Source organism: Elephantulus edwardii, unplaced genomic scaffold (assembly GCF_000299155.1).
Source record: "Elephantulus edwardii isolate Elephantulus edwardi_28Jun2011 unplaced genomic scaffold, EleEdw1.0 scaffold00087, whole genome shotgun sequence".
In the NCBI taxonomy this organism is placed as follows: domain Eukaryota; kingdom Metazoa; phylum Chordata; class Mammalia; order Macroscelidea; family Macroscelididae; genus Elephantulus; species Elephantulus edwardii.
The window spans coordinates 740161-764333 of NW_006399837.1; the positions used below are offsets into that span (position 1 = coordinate 740161).

Below are 24173 nucleotides of genomic sequence, written 5' to 3' on the forward strand. Positions count from 1 at the left end.
TTGTGAGTGTGTTGCCTGTGGACATAAGTGTGGATGGGGCCGGCCTGGAGGGCACACTGGGACCCTGGCCTTTTTCTGATTGGTAGGGCTTCTCCATGGCCAGCCCGCCGTCTCTCACCTGCTGGGGCCAAGGGCCACCCTCCTGCATGTCAGCATGGAGGCGGCCTGCCTTCCCCTACCATCACCTGCCTCAACCAGACTCTCCATCTGGGGGTTCTCGTCCTTGTCAATGGGGCCGGCTGCGGTGCCCCCTCCCCCGGGTCGCCTGTCCTCTGCAAAGCCACCGGCCCCCGAAGGCAGGGGATGGGGTGGAGGGTCCTGGGCTGGGAAGGGGGGCTGGAGGGTTCAAGCGCACGGTGCATGTCTGGTGTCTGTCATGCCACCCTGGACACCTCATGCTTCTGTCCCAGCCCCCTGCTCCCCTGTCCTCCTCTCTTTTACATCTTTTATAAATGTGCCAAACTGCATGGCCTCTGCCAGGAGTAATGGTCTTCGGCGGCTGCCACTGCCGGGAACCAGGATGTGAGCCCAGCATCCCCGACTCCTGTGTGTCAGGTGCAGGGGCTCTGAACCCAGCCTTCTCACATCACACAGAGGCGGGACAGAGGCTGTACGTGTTTATTGTCTCCCACCCTGCTGGCTCTCCTACCGTCCCCACCCTGCCCCTGCACTGGGTAAAGGCCTCTCCTTCCAAGCTGTTGGGGTACCGCCCAGCTGGCTTCAGTCTTCCTAGTTCCCTGCAGAGGAATGGCTCCACGTGGGCCATGGAATAATGCTCCCCTCTTCCCCAACAGAGCCTGGACACCCACAGGGGAGGAGCTGGCCTTTACCCTCTGCCCATCTTGTCAGGGCACCCAGGTCTGTCTGGAGGAGGGGTTGGGAGCCTGGGACCAGGTAGGGAGGCAGCAAGGCCCAGCAAAGATGGGGGGTGGAGGGTGGGACATAGCATGGGGTGGAAGAGGAAAGAGAGGACACTGGGACAGTACTCTGCCCAGGCTGGTGTGTAAGTCACTAGGATGGGCAGACACCAGCTGGGCAGAGGAGGGCAAGCTGGGGAAGGATAATGGGCTGGGAAGAGAACTAGGGTAGAAATGAGGTGGGATGGGCTCGGGACAGACAAATAGGGGCCAGGACCAGTATAGGAAAGGAGGCTTGGCTAGCCTATAAACAGGGATCTCTCTCCACCCTCAGCCCTGGGTGTCATCTCCCCCAGCGCCTCCCCCAACACACCCCAGAACAAACCTTCCTCCCAAATCCCCGCAAAGCTTCTGCAGATGGGTCTCAGCCCACCAGACGGCCCCTCCTTCCCCTCTGACTATGCAGGCGCCTTCACTCACCCTCCACCAGCAGCTGGGTGTAGGCGCTGTCCTGGCCGGCCTGGCAGCAGTAAGTGCCCCGGTCCTCGGGTCGCACGTCATGGATGACCAAGCTGTGGGTGGGGCCGTGGCTGCGCAGCTCATACTTGTCTCCGGGGCACAGCTCAGCCCCCTCCCGCCGCCAGCACACGTGGCCCCCGGAGCGGGACACAGTCACCTCCAGCACTGCCCGGCGGCCAGCCAGAACTGTCTTCTCGCGAGGGGGGCGGCGGCACATCTGGAGAGGCAGTGCTGGGGTGGGGGTGGGAGCAGAGGCTCACTTACAGGACGCAGACCTTGCGACCTTCTCTTTGGAATGCCCGCTGCTTTACGCCACCAACTCCCTTCACCAGCACCTTCAACCCACATCTTTCCCTTCCCACCTCCGTCCCAGGATGCACGCTGCCCTCTGCAACATGCCCTCGAGGGGCGAGTAAGAAGGCATCGCTCCCAGGACCCACCACCAACGGCAGACCGAGGGCCAAGGGTGATGGCCACTCCCTTCTGCACCTGCCCCAGGGGCTTACCCTCCACCTCCAGCTGGGCAGTGGACTGGGCGGGTCCCGCCTCGAAGCGGACTTCTCCCGTGTCCTCCTCGCGTAGCTCGCTCAGCACCAGCATGTGTTTCTTCCCTGGGAGTGATGGGGACGCTAGCGAGGCCGAAGTTGCCCTAGGAAGGGCTGGAGGCGGGGGGGCTCCGGGCCGGTCTCTGGGTGGCCCGGGTGGGCCCGGCTTGCGCCAGGGCGGGCGGCATCGGGAGGTCTACAGGGAGGAGGAGTGGCCCCGCAGCAGGCGCAGAGCCAGGGGGTGGGGAGGACCAGAGAAGAGCTTGCGCGCCAGGGGCGGAGCTTATTCGGCAGGAGGCGGTGCTTAACATTATGGGGCGGAGCCTGCCTAAAGGCTGGATGCCCCAGGTCAGGGTCTCAGAGGAGGGGAAGAGAATCAGCCAAACCTTCTTGTCGGATGCGGACTCGGCCTCCCGGCTTCAGCTTGCGGCCTCCGAGCTGCCAGAGCCCCGTGGTCTCGGCCTCCGAAACCGTGCACTCGAACGTGGCGCCGTCGCCTTCCCGGGCGCGCACCGACTGGAGCTCGGTGATGACCGCCACGGTGCGCTCTAGGGCAGAAGCCAGGTGTGAGGAGGCGGGGCCAAGGCAGCATCCGGTCACGCCCCCTCTCGGAAACACCCCTTAGCCGCGAGAAAGCGGTGACCACCGTCCCATCAGTGCCCCGCCGTAATGCCCCTACCCACCGCGCACAGCGAGACAGACTGGCCCGGCGCGAACCGTGCCAACTGCGCAGCTGTAGGTCCCGGCATCTGAGGGGCCGCAGCGCCGCAGCTGCAGAAGGCGGCGCACTCCGAGGGCCTGTAACCTGATTCGGGGACTGGCAGCAAGCACGCGACCGTCCTAGGGGCGGGAATGGCACAGAGTGGGTGCCCTATAAGGCAGAGGCGCCCTCTCTTCGTGCAAAGCTACGTCTAGGAGCTTTTTATGCTCATCTTGTTACTATAAATTAGAATTGACTTGAAGGCAACGAGTGGGTGTGTGTCCCCAAGCTGAGGTCTTTTGCCAAGGGTTGGTCCACCAGCCATGGGCCAACCTGCTCCTTTAGGACCAAAGCGGGAGGCTCTCAGAGATGTCACCCTGCAGCCTTAGCAGAGCCACCTCGGATGCAGGAAGGCAAGAGTCATGCCCTGAAGGCACCGGTTGGGAGCCAGGATGCTGGAGTTAGGCAAGCCTGAATTCAAACATAGGCTCTACCTTTGCTGTCTACCCTCTTGCTTTGTGCAAGTGACTTTACAGCACCGAGCCTGTTTCCTCATTCATAACATGATGATAATCAGTGAAGTCATCATCGAGAGATGAAGGTGGATCCCACTTCCTCAAACAGTCCAGGGTCTGGGGAGGCAGGAGAGCTGGTGCTCCAAGGTGAGGGCTGCCTCGGCACTAGCAATAGGGCTGGTGATACCCATCACTTGGTGCAGTAAACTCATCACTGCCTCCTCCTGGGTCATCCCCAGTGAAGGCCCAGGGCCCACTGTTGGGTGAGGAAGAGGGTCTTCATTTTGGCCAGTAGGAGAGGGAAGGAGCTATGGGAAGGGAGACCCAGTCACTCCACCCACCATGTTTGCTGGCTGTCCCAGCCATTAAGAGGGAAGGTGACGTTATCCTAGTGAGTCACCGGTGATAAAAAGACTACCTCAGAGGGAGGTTGTATGGATCAAAGAAGTAAAAGTGACATGCACTTAGCAAGTGCTGGACACACTGCTTCACGAGTGTTCATTGTTCTTGTTTGGGGTCTTCCTGGGCTGGGGCTGGACTCTGACCTTCTCCCAGGTGACATCTGCCAAGGTCTGGGAAAGCTCGCACTCAAACGTAGCTGTGTCACCCTCAGTCACCTCAAGGTCCTGCGGACCCCTCACGATGGTCACTGGGGCCTCTGGAAGGGGGAGAAGGAAGAAGTACAGAGAGAGAGAGAGCAGGGGTAAAGGGCAGCTGGGGACACAGCTCACAGAGACGAGGACACACAGGCACAGTGGTGGACACAAGTGGGGACATGCCGGGCTATGTGGTCCCTGAGGATGCAGGCGATGAGAGTGGCCAGCTGGCGGGTTAGTGAGGGGCATGCTGTATCTAGAAGGGTTGGGGGGAGAATGGCTCGTGGAGGCCAGTGGGTCAAGGGCAGACATGGGAGTGGGGGCCACGCCTGCTGAAATGAAGAGCAGGAGACATACTGTCAGTGGGTGGGGGGCACAGTGAGTTCAGAGGGGCAGTCAGTGGACACTGAGGTGTGGTCATTGGGGAGCACGAACAGGGGAGACTGGGGCAGAGCCTCTAAGCCAGGAAGTGGACCACAGGCACGGGAGTGGTCACATGCAGGCAGACTGCGTGTACATGAGGCCACACTCTGGTCAGTGGGCGGTGCTATGGAAAGCAGATGCAGAGCTCATGCTGACACAGGTATGTCCACAATGGCTGGTCACTGAGAGTGTTAAGAGGGCCACAATCAAGCAGGGTTGCCTCTGGGCTCAGGAAATCCCAGTCCAGCAGCGAGATCAGTGAGAGCCACGCTTGGACAGGCATGGTCAGTGGGGACACTCGGTCAGCAGGCAGGGTCCCAGGGCCCCACCTTTCACAGTGAGTTTGGCTGCACAGCGCAGGGAATCCGCAGTGAAGGAAATGCAGCCTGAGTCTGCCAGGCCTAGGCCGCTGAGCTCCAGGCGGTGGCTGTGGCCCTCCGCGTGAATGTGGCACTTGGGCCCTGGCTGCAGGCGGACTCCGCCCTGGGCCCACTCCCCAGCCACGCCCTCCTGGGACAGCTCCAGCTGGAAGGTGGCGGTGCCCCCCTCGCTAATGGTCACATCCTCCAGAGGTCTCAGAGCTCTCAGCTGCTTTGCTGGGGGGTGGGGAAGAGGGGAGAAAGGGAGGATGAGAGCTCCAGCCCAGCCACCCCTTAGCCCTGTGTATACACCCCCTGTTCAACCTGTCCCTGGGAGTTCAGAACCAGAGTGCAGGAAGAAGGGAACTCAGCATTTTGGGCTGAGGAGAGGGAATGGGTAGGGGGTTAGGGCTGTGACACACACTTAAGAAAGAGCGCAGACTGTGGACTCAGGCCCATCTGGAGTGAATCTTGACTGACACATTATCTATGTGCTGTGTGACCTTTAGCAAACAACTTGACCTCTCTGGGGTTTACTTTCTTGTATAAGATAAATAAGGTCAAGATATGTATTTATTGTGAAGAATAAATGAGCAGAGAATACCACCAGCAAGGACCCTTTACGAGGCTATATGTGGGCATTTTTTGTGAATTATCTCAATTACATCAGCCCTTGATTTTGAAAGGACCTGGCTCAGAGAGGTTAAGTAACTTGCATGAAGTCACCCAGCTAATGGTGAGAGCTTCAATTTTGGGGGCAAGAGGGTGCTACTTGCTGATTACTCTGCTTCACAAATGGCCCTGTGAATCCCTGAAGGTAGAGGATAAACACGGCAGGGCTCTGTGGAGTGGAGCATTTCCATTTATAACAAAGCCACTTAGGAACAGGTAACAGAATGTAGAATCCACATGGACGTCAAAGGTGAAGCAAAACTATTAGAAAAGGCTAAGTTTTGCTTTGGGTGGGCAGCACTGGGATGCAGCTGTGGACTAGGATGACCAGACGGACTTTTCTTGGGCTCGAGGGGCACTTTGGTGGGGCTTGAGGGGCTCTGGAGCAGCTGGGCAGGGCAGTGCCGCAGATGGGTGATGCACTGGGTGTGGACAGGGCACTCACGCCTCACGCTGAGCCTGGCCAGGGTGCGATCGTGGCGGCTCTCGCAGCCGTAGGTGCCCTGGTCAGCCAGCAAGATACCACGGATGAAGAGGCGGTGGATGTGGCCATCCTGGGCCACAGACAGGCGGGCATCGTGGGGTAGGGACTCGCCACCACGCAGCCAGCGCACGGCCCCGGTCTCGGCCACCCGTCCTGTCTCCACCTCGAGGCACACATCCTGGCCTTCCTCCACCCTCACGTCCTGCAGCCGTCGTAGGAAGAGCAGCTCAGCCTCTGGGGAGGTCAGGGGAGGGGAAGGCCATGGGGCCTGGGGCCGGGACCCTCCTTGCCATTTCCCTGCTGTGTCCCCAGGCAGATGACCAAGGAGGGGAGTACAGGAGTGGGGAGCAGCCCATTGCACCCCTCCCAGGACCAACCTCGAACATGGAGCCGGGCACTGGTGGCCGTGTCCCCTGCCTGGGCAGTCACAGTCCCTGCATCCTGGAGGCAGCAGCCTCGAATGGTCAGTGTGTGGCTTGAACCATGCTGGACGACCTCCAGTTGGGGCCCTGGACTGATAATGGCCCCGTTGCGCAGCCAGGTGACCTCAGCGTCTGGTGGTGAGACTTCACAGCGGAATGTGGCATCATCGCCCTCATGAACCGTTAGTGGTGTCAGCTCTGAGACCAGCTTCACCGGTGGAGGTTCTGGGGACAGAGCAAAGGGTGAGAAGCCTGGTCTCCCCTCTTTCCTCTGCATCCCCTCCTCGGACCCACTCTCTTCCTCAGCACACAGGTCTTAGGGACTTCTGTGTGTCTGTCCACCATGAAAGGACATGATGCCACTCTCTGACCTAGCACCCCCTTCTGGTGCCCTAATAATAGTACATCAGCATCACAGCGTTTACGTGTTTCAATAGCCCCACGCATGCACTACATCCCATTTCAGAGCTGGGGCTCAGAGAAGTGAAGAAACTTTTTAGACTCCATATAACGACTGGGTACTTGACTCCAGATCTGAGTCTGCTCTGATCTGCGGGGGGTCCACTCTGAGAGGAACTCTGGCGGCACACTTGGTAAGGGTTAGTCTGCAAACTGAAAAGTTGGCAGTTCAAACCCATTGGCTGCTCCTGGGAGAAAAAACAAGCCATCTCCTCCCATGGAGATTAGCAGTCTTGGAAGCCCAGTAGAGGGTCGCTATGTGTCTAAACTGACCTGGCAGCTGTGTCTCTGGGTTTGGTCAGGTCAACTCTAGGGACTGGGGTTAGCTCCCAGGATTATGCCTCCTCCTATCTGAGGGTCATGGAAAGGGACCTCCGAGCCCCCTGTGAGTGTTACTGGGAGATGCATACATTGGAGTCAGAGGCAGGGAGGAAGAGGTGAGGGGGTACAGAGTGGGACATGGTCCTCAGGGGTGTCAGGATCCATGGTTTTGGGGTGCACTGTTACCTTCCACTGTGACGAGGAAAATGCGGCTGTCCTGGGGTGTGTCGCACAGGTACTCCCCCGAGTCCCCTCTCCGTGCCCCCCGCACCCGCAGCACCTGCCGGCCCCCGACCTGCTCCAGCAGTACCCGACCCTGGCTTGCCAGGCGCTCCCCATCCTTGTACCAGCGCACGGGACCCCCCGGCCTGGAGAGGTGCACCACCAGCTCCAGGTCCCTGCCTGGGGCGCTGCGGACCCTCGTCTGGGCTGTATCAGGGGCTACCACCTGCACAGGGGGTTCTGTGGAGGGGGAGGAGGGATGGGGGAACAGTGCTGAGTGAGAGGTGGGATGAGGGATGGATGTGGCATGCTAGACAAGTGGGGAGACCCATGGGGTCTGGGGTACTGCTCTCATAAACTCACCAGCCACCTGGACGGTGAAGCTGAGGCTGGGGGCCCCCGGGGCTGCCCCGCTCTGGCATGTGTAGAGGCCGGCGTGGGCCTGGAGGGCAGCCCGGATGCACAGGGCTCTGCGGGGGCCCTCTGCCCAGAGCTTCAGGCCCTCATCCTCCTGCAGGGGCCTCCCGTTGTGGCTCCAGAGCACAGGGGCGCTGGCCCGTGACAGCTCACAGCTCAGCACCACTGGCTCCCCGGGGGCCACGCAGAGCGGGCCGGGGGCTGTCTCCGGGGCCAGGAACTGCACCGGGGGCTCTGAACAGAGAGGAGGATGCGTGAAGCGAGAATCTGAGTTTGTGACTGCAAGGTCTCTGATCCTCTAAGCAACCCTTCGCAGCAGAAGGGGTGGAGTTATCAGTTCTGTTCAGTTGAGAACACAAAGGCCCAGAGGGGTTAATGGCCTCTTCGCAGCCATGCTGACAGCTTTAATGCATGTCTTACTTAGGGCCCAGGTGTTGGCTGGGAAATTGAGCCCATTGCTTTATTTCTCCTCTGGGTCCCTCACTGGTTGTGCCCCTTTCTCCTTTTTCTATTGGTGTGTGTCATCAAGTCAGAACTGAGCCATGGCTGACCCTCCAGTGGGTTTTCAGAGGCAGTTAATCACATGGGAAGAGACTGCTCATCTTTCTCCTGAGAAGCAGCTAGTAGATTGGGATTGTAGTGCAGCTTCTTACCACTAGGCCACCAGAGCTCCTGCCTTCCTTTAGGGCCAGATAACAACACCAGATAACAAAGACACCACAGTGGGTGACACTAAACGCAGAGTGAGCAGGCTGGATCAAGGACAGGAGGGACAGGCCTGTGACTAGGGTTGCAGTGGGTGGGAGGGGCTTAGGAGCCTGGCTGTCCCCCACTGTCCCAAGCCCGGCTGGCCAGGAGCACCCACCAGCCAGGTTGACGTTGAAGGTGACGGCCTCATCGCGGGTCTCACACACGTACTCCCCGGCGTCCTCAGGTTGGGCTTGGGGCAGGGTCAGGGTGCGTGTGGAGCCCTCGGCACCCAGCTGCAGGGTGTCTGAGACTTCCACCTCCAGCCCATCCTTGTACCAGCGCACCTGTGACCCAGCTGGGGCCACCTCGCAGCGCAGCTCCACGCGCCCGGGAGCCCAGAACTGCAGATCCAGGCTGCGAGCTGCTGGGTGTACTATCCTCTCTGGGGGGGCTGTGGAGGACAGAGGGAGGGGGTGTGAGCTCGGCCAGTTTACCTCTCCCTGTCTCCCCCCATTCATTCTCAGCCCCTAACACCAAGGCTTCCTTGGATCTCAGGACCAGGACAAGCTCTGATCCCAGATGAGTGCTGGGCACCAGGTGCTGGTGTACCAGGGGCTCGCAGCAGCTCTTCCCTTGGTGCTTCCAGACCACTCCAAGGACAGGGTGACAGCTGCCTCCACTTTCAGATGAAGATACTGAGCCGCTTTAGAGGGGACTGGCTTGCCCAAAAGGATCACTGGTCAGGCCATTAACCAAATGGTTGATAATTCAAAACCACTGGGCCCTTTGGACAGTCTCCTCCAGCAGAGATTTACAACCTCAGATGGAAGGGCCACTGAATGAACTTGATGGCAGTGGGTTTGGTGTGGGTTTGACTTGCCTGTGGTGCCACAGATGAAGCGAGACACGGACCCACCCCCAGACCCATTTGTGCTCCCATGGGCACGCCCTGTGTGGTTTACATGCTTTTGTACCAACAAACTTTTTTGTTGTAACCTCTGTGAAGACAAAAGGTCCTGTCTCATTGGTTCATTGCTATAGCCCCCAAGGAGTACCTGTTCTGTTGTGCCACAGTTAAGTGTATGGCTGCAAATTGAAAAGTTGGTGGTTTGAACCTACCTTTGGGTTCCACAAGCTGGTCCCCTAGAGCTAACAGGCTAGGAGACCAAATGGGACAGTTCTAAGGTCACATGGGTGCAGTGTGAGTGTCCTGCTGACATCTAATAAGAACTGCAGTCCCAGCCTCTAGCACACAGTACTGGCTCACTAAGTGTCCGCTGCGTAACAGAAGGAATGCAGGAACAGCTGGGATCTCTCCCACCAGACTTAAAATCACTGCTCCAACTTGATGGGGGCTTCCTGGGAGCTGAGAATGAGGAGGCTGGGGTGGGGAAGGTTTTGGCGGGGGGTATAGTTGTGGGAAGTGGGGGGAGGACATGGGTCTCTGCCTCTATACACACACACACACACACCCCGCCCCTCCGGGTGTCCAGAGACTTCCCACCTGTGACGGTGACAGTGAAGAAGGCTGAGTCGTCGCCGGCATCACACACAAACTCGCCCGAGTCCCCGGGCTGGGCAGCAGGCAGCACCAGGCGGCGCCGGGGCCCGTCGCTCTCCAGGACCAGGCCCTCGCTCTCCTCCACCTCCAGCCCATCTTTGTACCAACGCACGGGGGCATCATCCCGAGACAGCTCGCACAGCAGGGTCACACACTCTAAGCTCACAGCGACCAACGTCACCTCATCCCGGGGGTGTAGGATCCTCACGGGGGGCTCTGCAGTGGGGGCAAACACAGCTGTCATCAATTCGCCATCCTCTTCCCCACAGGCACATGTTAACAAAAGTAATGATAAAAATAATAAGACCTCAGACGGTGCTGGAAACTTGAGGCCAGGTGTGCAGAAGCCAGACTGTTCCAGAGTCGAGAAGGTGGACAGTCATCATGCACACTGCCACCCTCAGCCCCAGTAGACACCCATGTTAGGTCACGTGAATGCAGCGTAATGAACAGACAGTCACCCTGGGCAGGAGTAAACTAAGAAATAGAGATGAAAGAGGGAGCTCTGGTGACCTAGTGGTAAAGAGCTGCACTGCCAACCCAAAAGTGCACAGTTCAAATCCACCAGCTGCTCTGAGGGAGAAAAATGGGCAATCTCTCCACTTTGTGTGGGCAATCCTCCCCCACCCCACTTCCTGTGACGTTTCAGCCTCTGAAAACCCAGTGGAGGATTAGCTGTGAGTTGGTTCTGATGTAATGGGACATAACAATTAAAGGGTTTATCATAGCAGTTAATACTTGGGTTTTACCAAAATGACTTTACATACTAAGCTTTTAAGAAGCCTTTTTTTAAAGAGCCTTTTGGTTTTGAGACCTTTTGGACTTGGGCATTGTGGATAAGGGACTGTGGATCTGCCATGGCGAAGAAGCCCTACTGGCGCAATTGAAGTGCTTGGCTGCATCCACCCCCATAGGAGACAGACCTGGTGATGTGCACCCATAAAAAATGACCACCCAGGGAGTCCTAGCCGGCAGCTCTACAGCCATTGAGGATCACTACAAGTTGGAATCAGCTTAGTGGCACATAACCACAGCAAACGTTTACTCACTGCTTCCGGAGGCACCAGGGAAGCCCTATGCACATTACTTCCGTTAACCCGCTCAATCCTGACAACCACCTTGTTGTTCTTGGTTGCTATCCAGGCAGTTTCGACACTAGGCAATCCCACGTGTTAGAGGAGGTCTGTGCTCTGCAGAGCTTTCAACGGCTGTGATCTTGTTTTTTATTTTATTATTATTTTTTTTTTGGCTGTGATTTTTTAGAAGCAGACAGCCAGACCTTACTTCCAAGTTGCTTCTGGGAGGGTTTGAATGCCAACCGTTCGCTTAGCAGTCCAGTGCTTAATGGTTTGCACCACCTAGACACTCCTCTAGCAACCCTTGGAGGTATGCATTGTTTTAGCCTCATTTTCCAGATTTGGAAACTGAGGCTGAGTGTCTCAGCAGCTGCCTTGATGTCACAGGTGTTCACACTCCCTCTAGGGCAGGGAGGAGAAACCACATCTATTAAAGGCAGCTGGGCCTGCGGCAGGGGTGGGGATGACCAAGGCTTCTCATGATCGCCTCATCTGTGCCTGCGAAATGCTAACACCTGTCTGATGGCTCCCTAGGGGGGCTAACCCCACTCCAGGAGTTCATCTCCAACTGTTTGAAGGTGCTCACCCCTCCACCAAAAGACAGCCGGGTCAACACTTGCAGTGTTCAGTACACAGAGCCCCTAGCCTGCTGGCCCTCCCACCTTCTCCGATGTCCAGCACAGTCCAGAGCCCGTGGATGTTAGTGCTCCTTTAGCCTCATGCCTCCTTGTGGCTGGGTTAGGGAACTGCAGGATCCCCGGTCACGGCTGGCAGGGCGCGCGCATGAGCAGAATGTCCACACGGGCTCAATCAAACCTCCGCCCACCTTCGGCTGGCAGACCACGACCCCCACCTGCCCACCTCGGCTTGTCTTAAGAGTCTGGAGGCTCCAGCCTGGTACTTTGGGACTCACCAGGTCCCAGGGATTGCAGGATGCTGGCTGGCTGAGGTGTAGGGCAGGTGATGGGGGGCAGTGGGTGAGGGTAGGGTGCAGCCCTGGGATCTTACCTCGACCTGCTACCACAGTGGCCTGTGTGAGTGGCCCCCATGAAGAGCCTAGTGTTTTCTGGGAAGGCCAAGTGTGGGCTGGGACTTGTGTGGTTGCGGCCTTGATGTCTGGACAGGGTTTGGACAGGAAGAGGATTGAAGGTGATTCACTCTGGCGGGAACACGTGCAGAGGGGCCTTTGTGGGCTGTACCTGCCAGGCTGTACTCTGAGGCATGAGGCATGGCGGGTCCCTCAGACGTCCAGTCTAGGGCCTTACTCCTAGGACAGGGTGGAGGACTGGGGGCTAAGACTGCTCAGCAGATGGACACTTGGGCAGTCATGGGGTTCTTCTGTGTCATTCAGAGCTGCCTGGGTCTCCCCACCACCCCAACAATGGAATGGGCGCCGAGGGCTGCAGTCTAGAAGTTTCCAGCACCGGGTACTTCTGCTTCCAGAGCTGTCCTGCACTGTTTTCACCTGGAACATCCTATTTGCTACCATCACTCCTTCTACTGGGCCAGTCCAGCTGTGCCCTACATACCAGCTTTGAAGGCACTTCCTGTCACTTCAACCAAGTCAACAGCCCCATCTCACCCCACTACAACCCTCGAGCCACACCTGAGGACTCACTGCTGTGTCTGGCTTTCTGGAGGAGCGCTCCAGGAAGGAAGGGTGGCTGGCTGGCTGGCTGCAGTGTCATGGCCTGGTGGGAAGCGGTGGCCTCGGGCAAGCCCTCCCTGCCCTCTCCTGCTCTGCTCTCTCCAGCCCTCTGCCTCTTCCTTTACAGCACTTGCCACGAGGTGTTACCAAACCTTTATTTGGGCGTTTATTGGTTAACATTAACATAGGGTTGCAAACTCAAATGCTTGAGAGGGCCTGGGGCGTGTGGTCGGTGGCCGAAGAGAGAGCACAGGAGTGGCGGGGAGGGCGGGGGCTGTGGAATGTGGGCCCCAGCTTGGGGTTGAGGGGGGCAGCTGCTACTCAGTGCCAGCTGTTCTTCGCCAAGGGGGAAAACGGGCCCAGAGCCGGCGGGTCTTCGGCTTTTTCAAGAGGACGCATATATCCGGACTGTTATCTGAACTGTCCTGATTTTTGTAAGACTCTGCAGGGCAAACACAACGTCTGTAGGCTGGCCAGGGCCCTGCCTGTTTGTGACCCCTGGTTAACCACTGCCTTCGCAGCTAGACCATGAACTCCAAGGGCAGGGAATATGCATCGACCCTGCACATGAAGTGTGCCAGGCGAGTGTGGTTACTGCTGGCCTTGACCCTGCGCTCTTTCTGGCAGGGACAGTAATGCATGCACCCGACCGTCAGTCTCCCCCCTCCCCAGGGCTCAGGACCGGCCTCAGGTAAGGCTGGGGGGCTGGGGTGGGCCCACACCTGTGACAGTGACGGTGAACGAGGCCGACTCGTTGTTGATTTCACACAGGTACTCCCCGGAGTCCTCGAGCTGGACAGAGGGCAGCACCAGCCGGCGGACGGTTTCCTCTTTCTGCAGGACCCGCGCTGGGCTCTCCACTACCTCCTCCCCGTCCTTGGTCCAGCGCACCTCGGCCCAGGGCCGGCACAACTCGCAGGTCAGCACCACGCGCTCCAGGCGCACGGCGGACACGTACACCTTGCTATTGGGGTACACGATCCACGAAGACACATCTGGAGGGTGAGGACAGCCACTGCTGGGTGTGAGGACCCCACAGCTGGGTGTGAGGACCCCACCGCTGGCCCTCACACCCGGGAGGAAGGCCACTTGTTGATGAACAGGGAACATCCCACACCCATGCTCTCTCCCAATACATGGATGGAAAATGGACAGTCCCAGGTGCGACCATCACAACCAGGGACACAGTGCCAGCCACCCCAATATACAGGAGGTATGTAGGGCAAGGTGGGCCTCAGCTGTATTCCGGGGGCTGGGAGGGAAGAGGGAAGCTGGGGAGAAGAGGCTTGGATCCTCAGAGCCGGGGTCCCTGCAGAGCACACTGAGGAATGCAGACCCTCACATCTTCTGGCTCGTCTGGGGCCTGGACCTACGTGCTCCAGCCTACCTTGAAGTAGAACTGCCCCCCAAATGTCCTTGCAGGGTCCCTTGGGATATTGGAGAGGACAGGGGTCACCCCCCCACACACACACACATGCACTGGTGTGATCAGTATATTAATGACAACACATTTTCAGAGTGTGACTGAGCCTCAGGGTGCAGACCTAGGGAAGGGAGGGAGGCGGGAGGATGGGGTGTGTCCCCCAGAAATGTGCACTGTAAACCGTAAGGCCTGTATTTCTTGTAATTCGTGTGGGAATGTGTTCTGTTAACAAGGCTGCGTTAGTGTAGGGGGAGGGGCCCTGGTGATGCAGTGGTTAAAATGCTGGGGGGGGGTTGGCTAATGGAAAAGCCAGCTGTTCAAAACTGCTGGCTCCTCCTCGGGAGACAGCCATGGCCGCCTGCTTCTGTGAGGATTCAAACCTCCTCAAGCAACCAGTCACCTGACGCTGCCAAGTTGATCCCTACGCATCTCTTCACGGCAGCAGCCCCATCTCTCTCCTTCGGAGCGGCTGGTGGATGTGATCCACTCACTTTCCAGTTAGGTGAGTGCTTAACCACTATGCCACCTGGGCTTCTAACAGAAAAGTCACAGCCTGGGAAGCCCTATGGGGAGTGCGCCCTATAGAGTCTCATTTTAGAGTCAAACTGACTTGTCACCCCTGGGTATTAACGTGGTATCCACAGAGTCAGCTCTGATTCACCTGGCCCTCCGCTGGGGTTTCTGAGGCTGAGAACCTTTACAGGAGGAGACTGCCGGGTTTTCGCCCACAGGACGGTGGTTTCGAATAGCCCACCTGCTGGTTGGTGGAATGCTGTTATCCACTATGCCACCATGAGTGTAGAGTATGTCTTAAATCAGTCTCTTCTGAGATCTAAACAGAACAGATTGAGCAAGCAGCCCAGCAAACAGGGTTCAGAGAAGCCAGAGGCCAAGCCCCAGAAGATCACTGAGGAACAGAAAATCTGAGCAGAGGAATGGCCTTCCTCAAGGGCCTGCAGGAGGAACGGCCGTCCCTCAGAGCCAGCGCCCTGGATGTGGACTTCAGCCTCCTGGTGGTTGTTGTGTACTGTTGAGTCAGGACTGACCCAGAGCTGACACTCTAGTGGGTTTTCAGAGGCAGCAAAACTGCATGGGAAGAGACTGCCCATCTTTCTCCCAAGGAGCAGCTGGTGGATTCGAACTGCATATCTTTGCGTTGTCAGCACAACTCTTTACCACTAAGCCACCAGAGCTCCCTAGACTCCTGCGTGCCTTGTTTGTGAAAGTCACCCACCTGTGGTAGTCGTGTTAGACCATAACTAGGTAACTAAGCCTGGTGTCCAAGCAGCTGTAGGTGAGGGCGTGGGGAGAGCAGGGGCTGGGAATTGTGTCCGGGGATGAGTGCACCACAGCCACTCTGGTGACCACACCTCCCCTCAAGGCCTGCTGGATCCCCACCTGTGATGGTGACAGTGAAGTGGGCGCGCTCTTCTCCAGCGACACACTGGAACTCGCCACCGTCTGCGGGATGGGCGGTGGGCAGCACCAGGCGGTGGTGGACCCCTTCTCTCTCCACCACCAGCGTGTCGCTCTCCTCTACTTCCTGGCCGTCCTTGTACCAGCGCACGGGGGCGTTCTCCCGGTCCACCTCGCAGGCCAGCATGACGCACTCAGAGGTGATGGCATGTACGAACATGTGCTCCCGGGGCTCCACGATGTGCACCGGGGGTTCTGGGGGCAGAGAGGGGATCACACATAGAGGCACCCATGGAGGCACTGAGCCTGAACTGGCCACTGGACCACGGGACACCATCTCCTGGTGGGTAGGGAACATGAGAGGCTTCAGGTAGGACGACAGCCGCTTCTCCCTCTGCACCCCCACTGAATGCTGAGGACATGGCTGGTGAGGCAAGGCAGGACATCATGTGTGGCCTGAGCTGGTGGCTCAGAGGATCAGGGTGTTTGGCAGGGACACTGGAAGGAGGGTAGACACAGACAGTTCACACATTGGCCGCTGTTGTTTGCTTAGCTGGAGAGATGTCACTACCACAAGCCACACCAAGGCCATGCTTGCTGCTGCTTTTACAAGAAGTCCACCTGGGCTGTCCCAAGACAACAGAAGTACAACAGCGGGACAGCAATGACTACAGGTGGTGAGCTCCCTGTCCTGGGGGGCATCCAAGATTTCTACTAAAGTAAGATGAGCTGAGTCCATGGTGCCCAAAGCTTCCCACCTAGAGCCAGCATTTGGGAAAAGGGAACCCCCAGGCTGCATCCTGCCTTTTCTGGCTCTGTAGGTCTGGGGCATGGACATTTACCAGCAGCTGAGGTGGTTCTGAACTAGCAGACTGGAGACTGGCTCCTGAGAACCTCTGGCTCCTGCACTAGCACCTGTGATGAGCTCTGCTTTGGCTGAGCAGTCACAGGGGCCTGTAGGATACACCCAGCACCCATCCCAGCTACGGCATTTGCTGGCTGTAGGTAATGGGGAAGTCACGCAGCCTCTTTAGGATTTGATTCCTCATCTGTGACTAATAGTGACAGTTTAAACGAAAGCGTGTATATCAGAAGCATCTAGTGTAGTTTTCAGCGCTGGGTTCCGAGGTGTGGATAGTTGGCTGGGAAGGGGAGGATGAGTGGGCATTTAGTCCTGGTAGACCAAGGTCACCATGCAGGCGCATGCTCTACAGCAGTCAGTAACCACAGGCACAGTACCTGGCTTGCTGCAGGTGCCCAGGAGATGTTACGTCCATCTCCCTTTCTCTTCCTGGAATATACTTCTCTAATTCTAACACATTAAAATGCCCAGCAGAGGGTATATGTGGGGCAAGTATGCACAGAAGGGCAAAGAAGTAAGTGTAACCTGAGGGTTAAGATATGTGTAACCTGAAGAGTGTCCCCTGGCAGCTGTGTCCCTCCTTGTGATGACCCCTAAGTTGGCAGACAAGGTGAGGGTTTGCACAGCCCTAGAGAGCCTCAGCTTGGAAGTGCCCACTGTGTGGAAGGCCACACAGTCCTGACCTTGGACAGTGACGCTGAAGAAGGCCGAGACCCCTTCGGTCCTGCACTCAAACTCGCCGCTGTCCCAGACCTCCGCCGCAGGCAGGATGAGGCGGTGTTTCCGCCCGTCCACCTTCACCAGCATCGCCTCGTTCTTGGTCACCACCTCTCCATCCTTGTACCAGTTGGCTGGGAAGTCCTCCCTGGAGAGCTCACAGGTCAGCACCACACGATCAGATGTTGTGAAGTTCAGCGACAACTTGTCCTGCGGGCTCAGGATGTGCACAGGGCTCTCTGGATGGGGAGGAGCACAGTCACATGCCCTGCTGCACCCCTCCTCCACTCTATCCCCCCGCCCCCCACCATGCGTCCTCCATCTGGAAGCTGGCTACGTCAGCCTGGTGACTGCTGTAGGTGCGGGAAGTGTGGCTGTGCACACAGTCGGTTCGGGCGAACACACCAACTCGTAAGAGCAGTGGCTTCTGTGTGCATAAGAACCAGGACATCTGCTAAGAGTGCCAGTTCTTAGATTTCCAAGTGTGGTTGCACCAGGACACCTGTGTGATACCCCAGCCCTCCAGGTGATTCTGATGGCGGTGATCCTGCCACAATCTCGGGAAAGCAGCCTGTGGTTCTGGCCAGTGCCCAGCTGGCTCGAGGCCTGGGCTTGGGTGTGGCTCGTCTTACAAATGCTGTGTGCTCTTGAACTCTCCCTCGCCACCTCCAGCTCTCCTCCTCAGGGTGGTCTCACTTCCTCTCTGTCCCTGTTTCTACAGACAGAAGAGTGCGAGACCACCTGGGTGTAGAATCTAGCACGAGCACTTGCTGGCTGTGTGGTCTCAGGCACATCACTTAGCTACTCTGTGCCTCCCTGTCACTGTCTGTAAAATAGGGACACTCCTGGAGCCTTTTGTCTAGGGCTGTTGAGATGATTAGATCAGTTGGTCTTGGTGGAGTGATTAGAAGTCTGCCTGGCTCAGAAAGTGGCAATGTGTTACTTTTTAGACAACAGTGCAGGAAGCAGGCATGGACTTGGAGTCAGGTCTCTCTTTTTTTCCCCCCTGCCTTTAGAAGCCAGGTCTCTTAAATGGGATGGTAAATGAGATAGCACTATGCAAACCATAAAGCACTCTGGCTGTGCAAATAGTTAACACGCTCACTGTGAGGCTTGAGGTTTGAGTCTACCCTGAGGTTTCTTGGAAGAAAGGCCTGACAATCAAGCTCTGGAAATCAAGCACTACAGACCCCTGGAGCACAGCTCAACTCTGGCACAAATGGGATCCCCCGAGAGGGAGTTAATTCGATGGCAACTGACACTATCAAGGACTGTGGATATGGTACTGAATTTGGAGGTGCTAGCACTGGGTCACCTGCCTGTGGCATCTGTGTTGATACAGGCTCTCTTGACTGATGGGCCCTCAGTCTGAGCCCACCGCAGAGACCCCTTACTCTCGTGGCTCCAATGTGAGTGGAAATAGCAGCTGCCCAAGTGCCAGGAAGGAGTTCCGTCTCACATACTTTGGGCGTGTGACTAGGAGGGGCTCCTCCTTGGAGAGGAACACCATGCTTAGAAAGGTGGAGGATGGGGGAGGAGAGGAGGACCCTTAACCAGGTGGATTAGCAGTGACTGCAGCAATGGGCTCGAGTGTGTCAAACATTGTGAGGATGGCACATGATAGAACAGGGTTCAGATCTGTGTTTCATGGGGTCGTTATGAGTCCTATTTGACGGCACGTAACAACAATGCAAGAAGCTGTGCTGCAATCCCAAAGAAATGCAGTTCAAATCCACGAGCTTCTCTGTAGGAGAAGGAGGGGCAATCTCCTGTGTGATTTACTACCTCTGAAAACCTGGCTGGAGGATCAGCTATGAGTCAGTTCTGACTGATGACACATAAAACAGAAATAACTACCAAGAGGACTTGTGTCTTGACCGGGCCTGTGTACCTGGCCCCTCCTGCACCCACCTTGGATGGTGAGGGCTGCTGAGTCCTGCACCCCGGGGCAGCTGAAGCCCACGAGGGCCCCGCTGTCCTGATGTTTGACGCCGAGGAGGATGAGCCTGTGCTGCAGGCCCTTCTGCTCCATGCGGTATCGCAGGGCCCCAGGCTCCACTTGGCCTTCCGGCTCATCGCTCTTCAGCTCTTGTCCATTGAGGAACCAGACGCCCTGGATGATGGTGGAGAGGTCGAGCGAGAAGACGGCGTCCTCCCCATCATACACTTGCACATCCTCCAGACCTGCCACCAGGCGTGCTGTAGGCACTGGGGTGGGGGTAGAAGGCAGCAGTCAGAGCCAGAAGAGGAGGCAGAGGGCAGGTGGGAAGATGTCTAAGAGGATGGGAGTGAAGGAAGGCTGAAGGGGTGAAGGGGTGGGCAGGACTGGCTCACCGAGGTGGGCAGAGCCCTGAAACACCACGTGGGGGCTGCGGCCGTGCTCGCTGACCGTGCAGACCCGGAAGCGGTAGTCCCCCTCGTTGGGCACGCAATCTCCAGGCACCTCCACGGCACCAGCCTTCTCGATGCTGAAGCACTGAACCCAGTCTTCTGAGCCCACCTCCTGCCGCTCCAGCCTGTAGATGAAGGGGGTCTCGGGAGCCGGCTCGGGAGGCCTCCAGGTGAGCAGGACGGTGTTCTTGTGGCCCTTGAACATCTCTGCCAGCACTGGTGGGCCTGGGGGGCTGTGCTTGACACCTGAGACAAAGGCAATGTTTGTGCTGAGACCCCAGGCCGCCCTGCCACCTTTCTGCCATCCACCGGCCCTGGTCACCCTCCTGCCAAGGCCTTACATTTGACTCTGAGCAGAGTGGTGGTCCTGGAGTTGCCCACACTAAAGGTGATCTCGCCAGCATCCTCTCGGGTGACCCCGGGCAGGACCAGGGCATGCATCTGGCCAGAGCTGCTCTGGCAGGTGGCTGGTAGGTCCTCCCCATCACGGCTCCAGTGCCCCTCAACCCCGGGCTCTCGAGTCTCCACCAGCAGCACCGCGTTCTCTCCCTCCAGGACGTCCAGTTTCCGGGGCAGCCGCTTCAGGATGGGCCCTGGATGTGAACGGGACCCCATTAGGCCATGATCTGGGCACACGCCCACCTCAGCCTCCACCCCCCGCCGGCCAGCCCGCCCACCTTTGACTGTCACGTTGGCCACGGAGCGCACACGGCCCCGCATCTCACACAGGTAGACGCCGTCATCATCCGCCTTGAGCCGGTGGATGATGAGGCGCCGGATGGCGCCCTCCTCAATCTGCTCGTACTTGCGACAGGGAAGCAGCCGCTGGTCCTCCCGGAACCAGGCCGTGGGGATGCGGGAGTTGGGGACTTTACACTCCAGCACCACGATGCCATGCTCCCGGCCCTCCACGTCCTGCAGGGGCCTGGAGAACCGGAGGCGGGGCTCTATGGGGAGAGACAGGAGAGCTCTGGAGAGGGGCCTGTGTCACCTTGATACATACTAGTTAGCAGATCCCCTTAGCCATCAGCCACGTCCCTGTGAACAAGCCCACTTTCCTCATCTTGGCCCTCGGTATCCTTATCAGTAAGATGGGAAAAGGGAAGGAAGAGGTAGGACCAGATGTGTGATTTTCAAGCTATTTTCTAGGGCCCCTCATATGTTGTTTGCCACCTGGTTGAGTCCCACTCGTGTATACAGAGTAGAACCATTCCATAGGGTTTTCAAGCTGGCCTTTGGGAAGCCAACCACCAGCCTGGATTCTGAGGGTCCTCAAGTTCAAACAGCCAACATTTTAGTGAGTAGCTGAACACTTAACCATTGACAGCCACAGAGGGCATCTTACTCTCAAGCTCTGCAAGGGTCTCAACTGAATCTGATTTCAATGATTTTCAAAACAGCTACCTTTTTAAAAGTCAGCCTGATGGTGGCGACACCTGGTAGGATAACTGGTGTAGCTCTGGGCGGATTCTCTTCAGCTACAGCACAATCAGACATGGGGCTTGCACCCCAGTGGAGTACTGGGGAGTTCACCTGGCACAACATGGCTGCCCATGACGTGCCAGGCCGGGTGCCAAGGAATCTGGCAGTCTTTTCTCCTCCACAGGAAAAAAGTCTGGGAACAGCTAGTGAAGGTGTGAGGTCTGATGGAATCTTACAGTGGAGAGTGATAACGGCCCGTGTTTGGTTTACATAGTTCTTTTCTAAATTAATGTTCTGTATATACATAACATAAGCATTTATTAGATATTGTCAGTAGTTAAATGTTTGAAGAAAAACTTCCTCTCCTTTGACTACTTCTTTCAAACCTGGAGAGCAGTTTAATGAAGTAGTTAGAAAAAGGATATTTATCCTTTTTGAAGGTTTCTCTTTTGATGGGAATTGGTACTGCCAGCCCAAAGCCCGTGCCTCTCTGGGGGTTCAGACCCACCAGCGGTTCCACAGGAGAAAGATGGGCAGTCTCCTCCTGTGTGATTTATCGCCTCAGAAGCCCACTTGGTAGGTTAGCTCTGAGCTGGTTCTGACGGAAGGCAGTGAGTTCGAATTCTTACTATAAGGGGAGTTGGAGGTGTTATCGTGGCTGCTGACAGAAAAGATGACATCCAAGCTCACCCACAGAGTGGTGGTGTGCTCTCTGAAATAGTACAGCTCGGAAAACTCTCTGGGGCAGTTCCACTGGAGTTCACTCGGAGTAGAAATCTAACCTGATGGCACCTAACAACAACCATGTTCTGTGCAAAGCAGGAATTTATGCACATATGGCTTCATACTCATTCTTTCCCCACTGGGACTCCAGGCAAGATGGAGTGAGGAACACAGCCCCCACTTTAAATGTTTGTATCCATTTTTCAACTAATTTAAAAAGTTAAACACAAAGGAAAGTAAATGTAAACATAAAATAGAAATGTCTGTAGGTAACAAAAGAACCCATTTGTTCTTATCAATTAGCTTTACAAGTATTTGTAAGAATTCGGATATAAATTGACCCCAAAACCCTCCTTTGATTTGTTTTATACGAGTGGAGCAGCTCCAGATGGGATTGCACTGGGGGATGGAGTAAAAACAACAAAAAAGGCTGGAAGCCGGAGGATTGGAAGAGGTCAAACGTCAAACGCCCCTTGTTCGGGTTTGCATAACAAAACCCTCTTCCAGCTTCTTAAAATCTTTACCCCTGAGTGGTTCTGCACCTCCTGCCTCTATTAAGGACTTAGTGAAGAAATTTCCTGAACCCCTGGAGCCTCTCTAAACCCATTCTCGTGGGGTGGGGTGGGGTGGGGTGGAGGGCATGTCTCTGAGCATCTCCCTCCCATCTCCCGGGGGCGCTGCGGCACCTTTGACGTGCAGCTGCACTGCGCTGAGCGTCTGGCCAGCCGAGTTGCGCGCGGCGCACACGTAGAGCCCGCGGTCCTTGGCTTGGCAGTAGAGCACCTTGAGCACGAAGCCGCCATCGCGGTCGCGGTACATGAGGCGGCGGCGGTCGGGCAGCAGTGGGCGGCCCTCCCAGTGCCATTCGATCTCCGGCTCGGGCTTGCCCATCACGTAGCAGCGGAACTTGGCGTGCTTGCCCTCGTTCACCCAGAAGGTCTTGGGTGCGCACTTGATCGGTTCCACCACGGGCTGGGGTTCCTCCTCTGAGTCCGCGGGCGGACTCTCGGGGGGCTGGTGCACCTGGAGCAGCGCACCCGCCTGCACATGGCCTTGAGGGTTGCGGGCATGACACACGTAGACGCCCGAGTCGGGCAGCCGCGCCCCCAGGATGCGCAGCGTGAGGCTCACTCCGCGGCCGCCCTCGGTGCGGCCCGGCACCAGGGTGTAGTGGCTGCTATCCCACACTTCGTCCAGGGCCATCCCATCTTTCTCCCAGTACAGCGTGGGCTCGGGCAGGCTTCCCACCTGGCACGTAAGCACCACCTCGGCCCCACGCAGCACCCACTGTGACCGAGGCCCGGTCAGGAACACCGGGGCGCCCTCCCCAGCCCCGGGCGGCGCGACTGGGCGCTCGGTGGCCGGCGGCTCGGGCTCGGGCGCCGGTGGCTCGAGCACAGTGACGGCGGCCGCCGCGTAGGCCTCGCCGGCCGCGTTGCGCGCGCGGCACACGTAGACCCCCGCGTCGGTGGGCAGCGCGCTCCTCAGCAACAGGCCATGTTCCGCGCCGTCCGCGGGGAAGCTCAGGCGCTCCGAGGCCACCAGTTGCTGCCCGCCCTTCTCCCACACCACGGTGGGCGGCGGCTCGCCCAGCACCACGCACTGGAGCTCCACTTCGCCCCCGCTCGCTACCCGCACGGGCCGCGGGAAGCGGAGGAAACACGGGGGGCTCCCTTGTTCTCCAGAGCTCGCCTTCATCGCGGAGGCCTGGGACGACCCGGGGGGACTAGGAGGCGGGGTACTCGGAGATCGGGGCCCAGAGACTGTGGAGTTCTCCAGGGCTGCCGCTCGCAGCTCACCTCCTTACCCTTGGCCTGGAGCTGTGGATCTGTGCAGAGATTTCCAGGCCTGCAGCCAAAGCGGGGGTGCAGTGTTGCCTGCTTGCAGCGGGGCTCCAGGAGCCTCCTCGGGCCGGACTTCCTACACTCAGCCACCCCCTCCCACAGCTCAGTCCTCTTTTCCCCTCCTCCCGCCTCTAGCGGCCAGTCCCCAGCCTCCCGCCCGCCTAGAGCCTGAGTGGCAGAGTCGCCTGTTGCTGCCAATCCCAAAAATATTCTCTGATGACACAGCTGGAGGACGAGAGGCTAGACTAGCTCCTCCCGGCTAAGTATAGAGCAGACGGGACCACCCGCCACCCCAACCCCAGGCCTGCCCCACCACGGCTGGCCGAGCGGTGCACGGGGGTTCCTAGAAGGTCTGAGGGGCCAGCCAGACTTTCTCCCAGACAAATAACACCTTCAGGAGTCCACCACCAAGGCTTCTGTCCCACCTGATGTCACCAGGGAGCTGGCTGCTGGGACGAGAGACTCACTGTACGCTAGTGTGTGTTTGTGTGTGCGCGCACACACACATATGCGCGCCGTGCGCATGCACGACTGCGGGCACGTGTGCAAGTACGGGCATGCGTACGTGCGCGTCTGCCTGAGTGCGCGCGCATGTATGGGGCTGTATGTGTATATCTGCGCGTCCGTGCTCATGTGTGAGTGTGTGCGCGCGTGCTCACATATGTAGGGGGGAGGGGCTGTAGGTTTGGGTCAGGTCATTTAGGGTGAAACCCTTCCCAGCCCCCTCCCTCACATTCCTGTCCGTAGTGGGAGATAAGGCTCAGGGCCACAGACGTCTGTGTCAGAGATAGGGAGTCTCAATGCCATGGGCAGGGGCAACTGGGTCTGTTGGGCGTGGAAAGGAGTGGTGAAGACTGGGATGAGAAGGGTAGAAGAGGGCGGGTGATGG

The 24173-nt window shown here is 57.7% G+C and overlaps 1 protein-coding gene across 3 annotated transcripts; it reads right to left on the bottom strand.

The window, feature by feature from the left end:
* Positions 1-1329: 1329 nt before the first annotated feature.
* On the bottom strand, positions 1330-23154 carry OBSL1 (obscurin-like 1). Of its 3 annotated transcripts, XM_006890264.1 has the most exons (20): positions 22127-23154; positions 19973-20242; positions 19637-19888; positions 19239-19541; positions 18816-19112; positions 16871-17143; positions 15308-15580; positions 13209-13481; positions 9706-9978; positions 8377-8652; positions 7458-7745; positions 7059-7334; positions 6048-6317; positions 5632-5904; positions 4485-4751; positions 3682-3794; positions 2605-2761; positions 2308-2469; positions 1883-1987; positions 1330-1607 (listed from the first exon to the last, which is right to left on the bottom strand). In XM_006890264.1, exons 1-20 carry the CDS (start codon positions 23136-23138, stop codon positions 1330-1332), a joined length of 5691 nt encoding a protein of 1896 aa, XP_006890326.1. In that variant the 5' UTR covers positions 23139-23154. The 3 variants fall into 3 exon arrangements, with proteins under 3 accessions (XP_006890326.1, XP_006890327.1, XP_006890328.1); XM_006890265.1 differs by lacking the exon at positions 7059-7334 and having other exon boundaries at positions 22127-23138; XM_006890266.1 differs by lacking the exons at positions 1330-1607; positions 1883-1987; positions 2308-2469; ... (7 more) ...; positions 8377-8652; positions 9706-9978 and adding an exon at positions 12804-12928 and having other exon boundaries at positions 22127-23141.
* Positions 23155-24173: the final 1019 nt, after the last annotated feature.

Bases quoted from the DNA above. Each gene is read 5' to 3' on its own strand.
- OBSL1 (XM_006890264.1), bottom strand. From the start codon at position 23,138: ATGAAGGCGAGCTCTGGAGAACAAGGGAGCCCCCCGTGTTTCCTCCGC. The intron at 4,752-5,631 runs GTGAGTGCCCTG...CCCACCCCCCAG, and splicing joins GGCCAGGCTCAGCGTGAGGC to CAAAGCAGCTGAGAGCTCTG. The intron at 2,762-3,681 runs GTCAGAGTCCAG...TCCCGCCCCTAG, and splicing joins CAGATGTCACCTGGGAGAAG to GACGGTCGCGTGCTTGCTGC.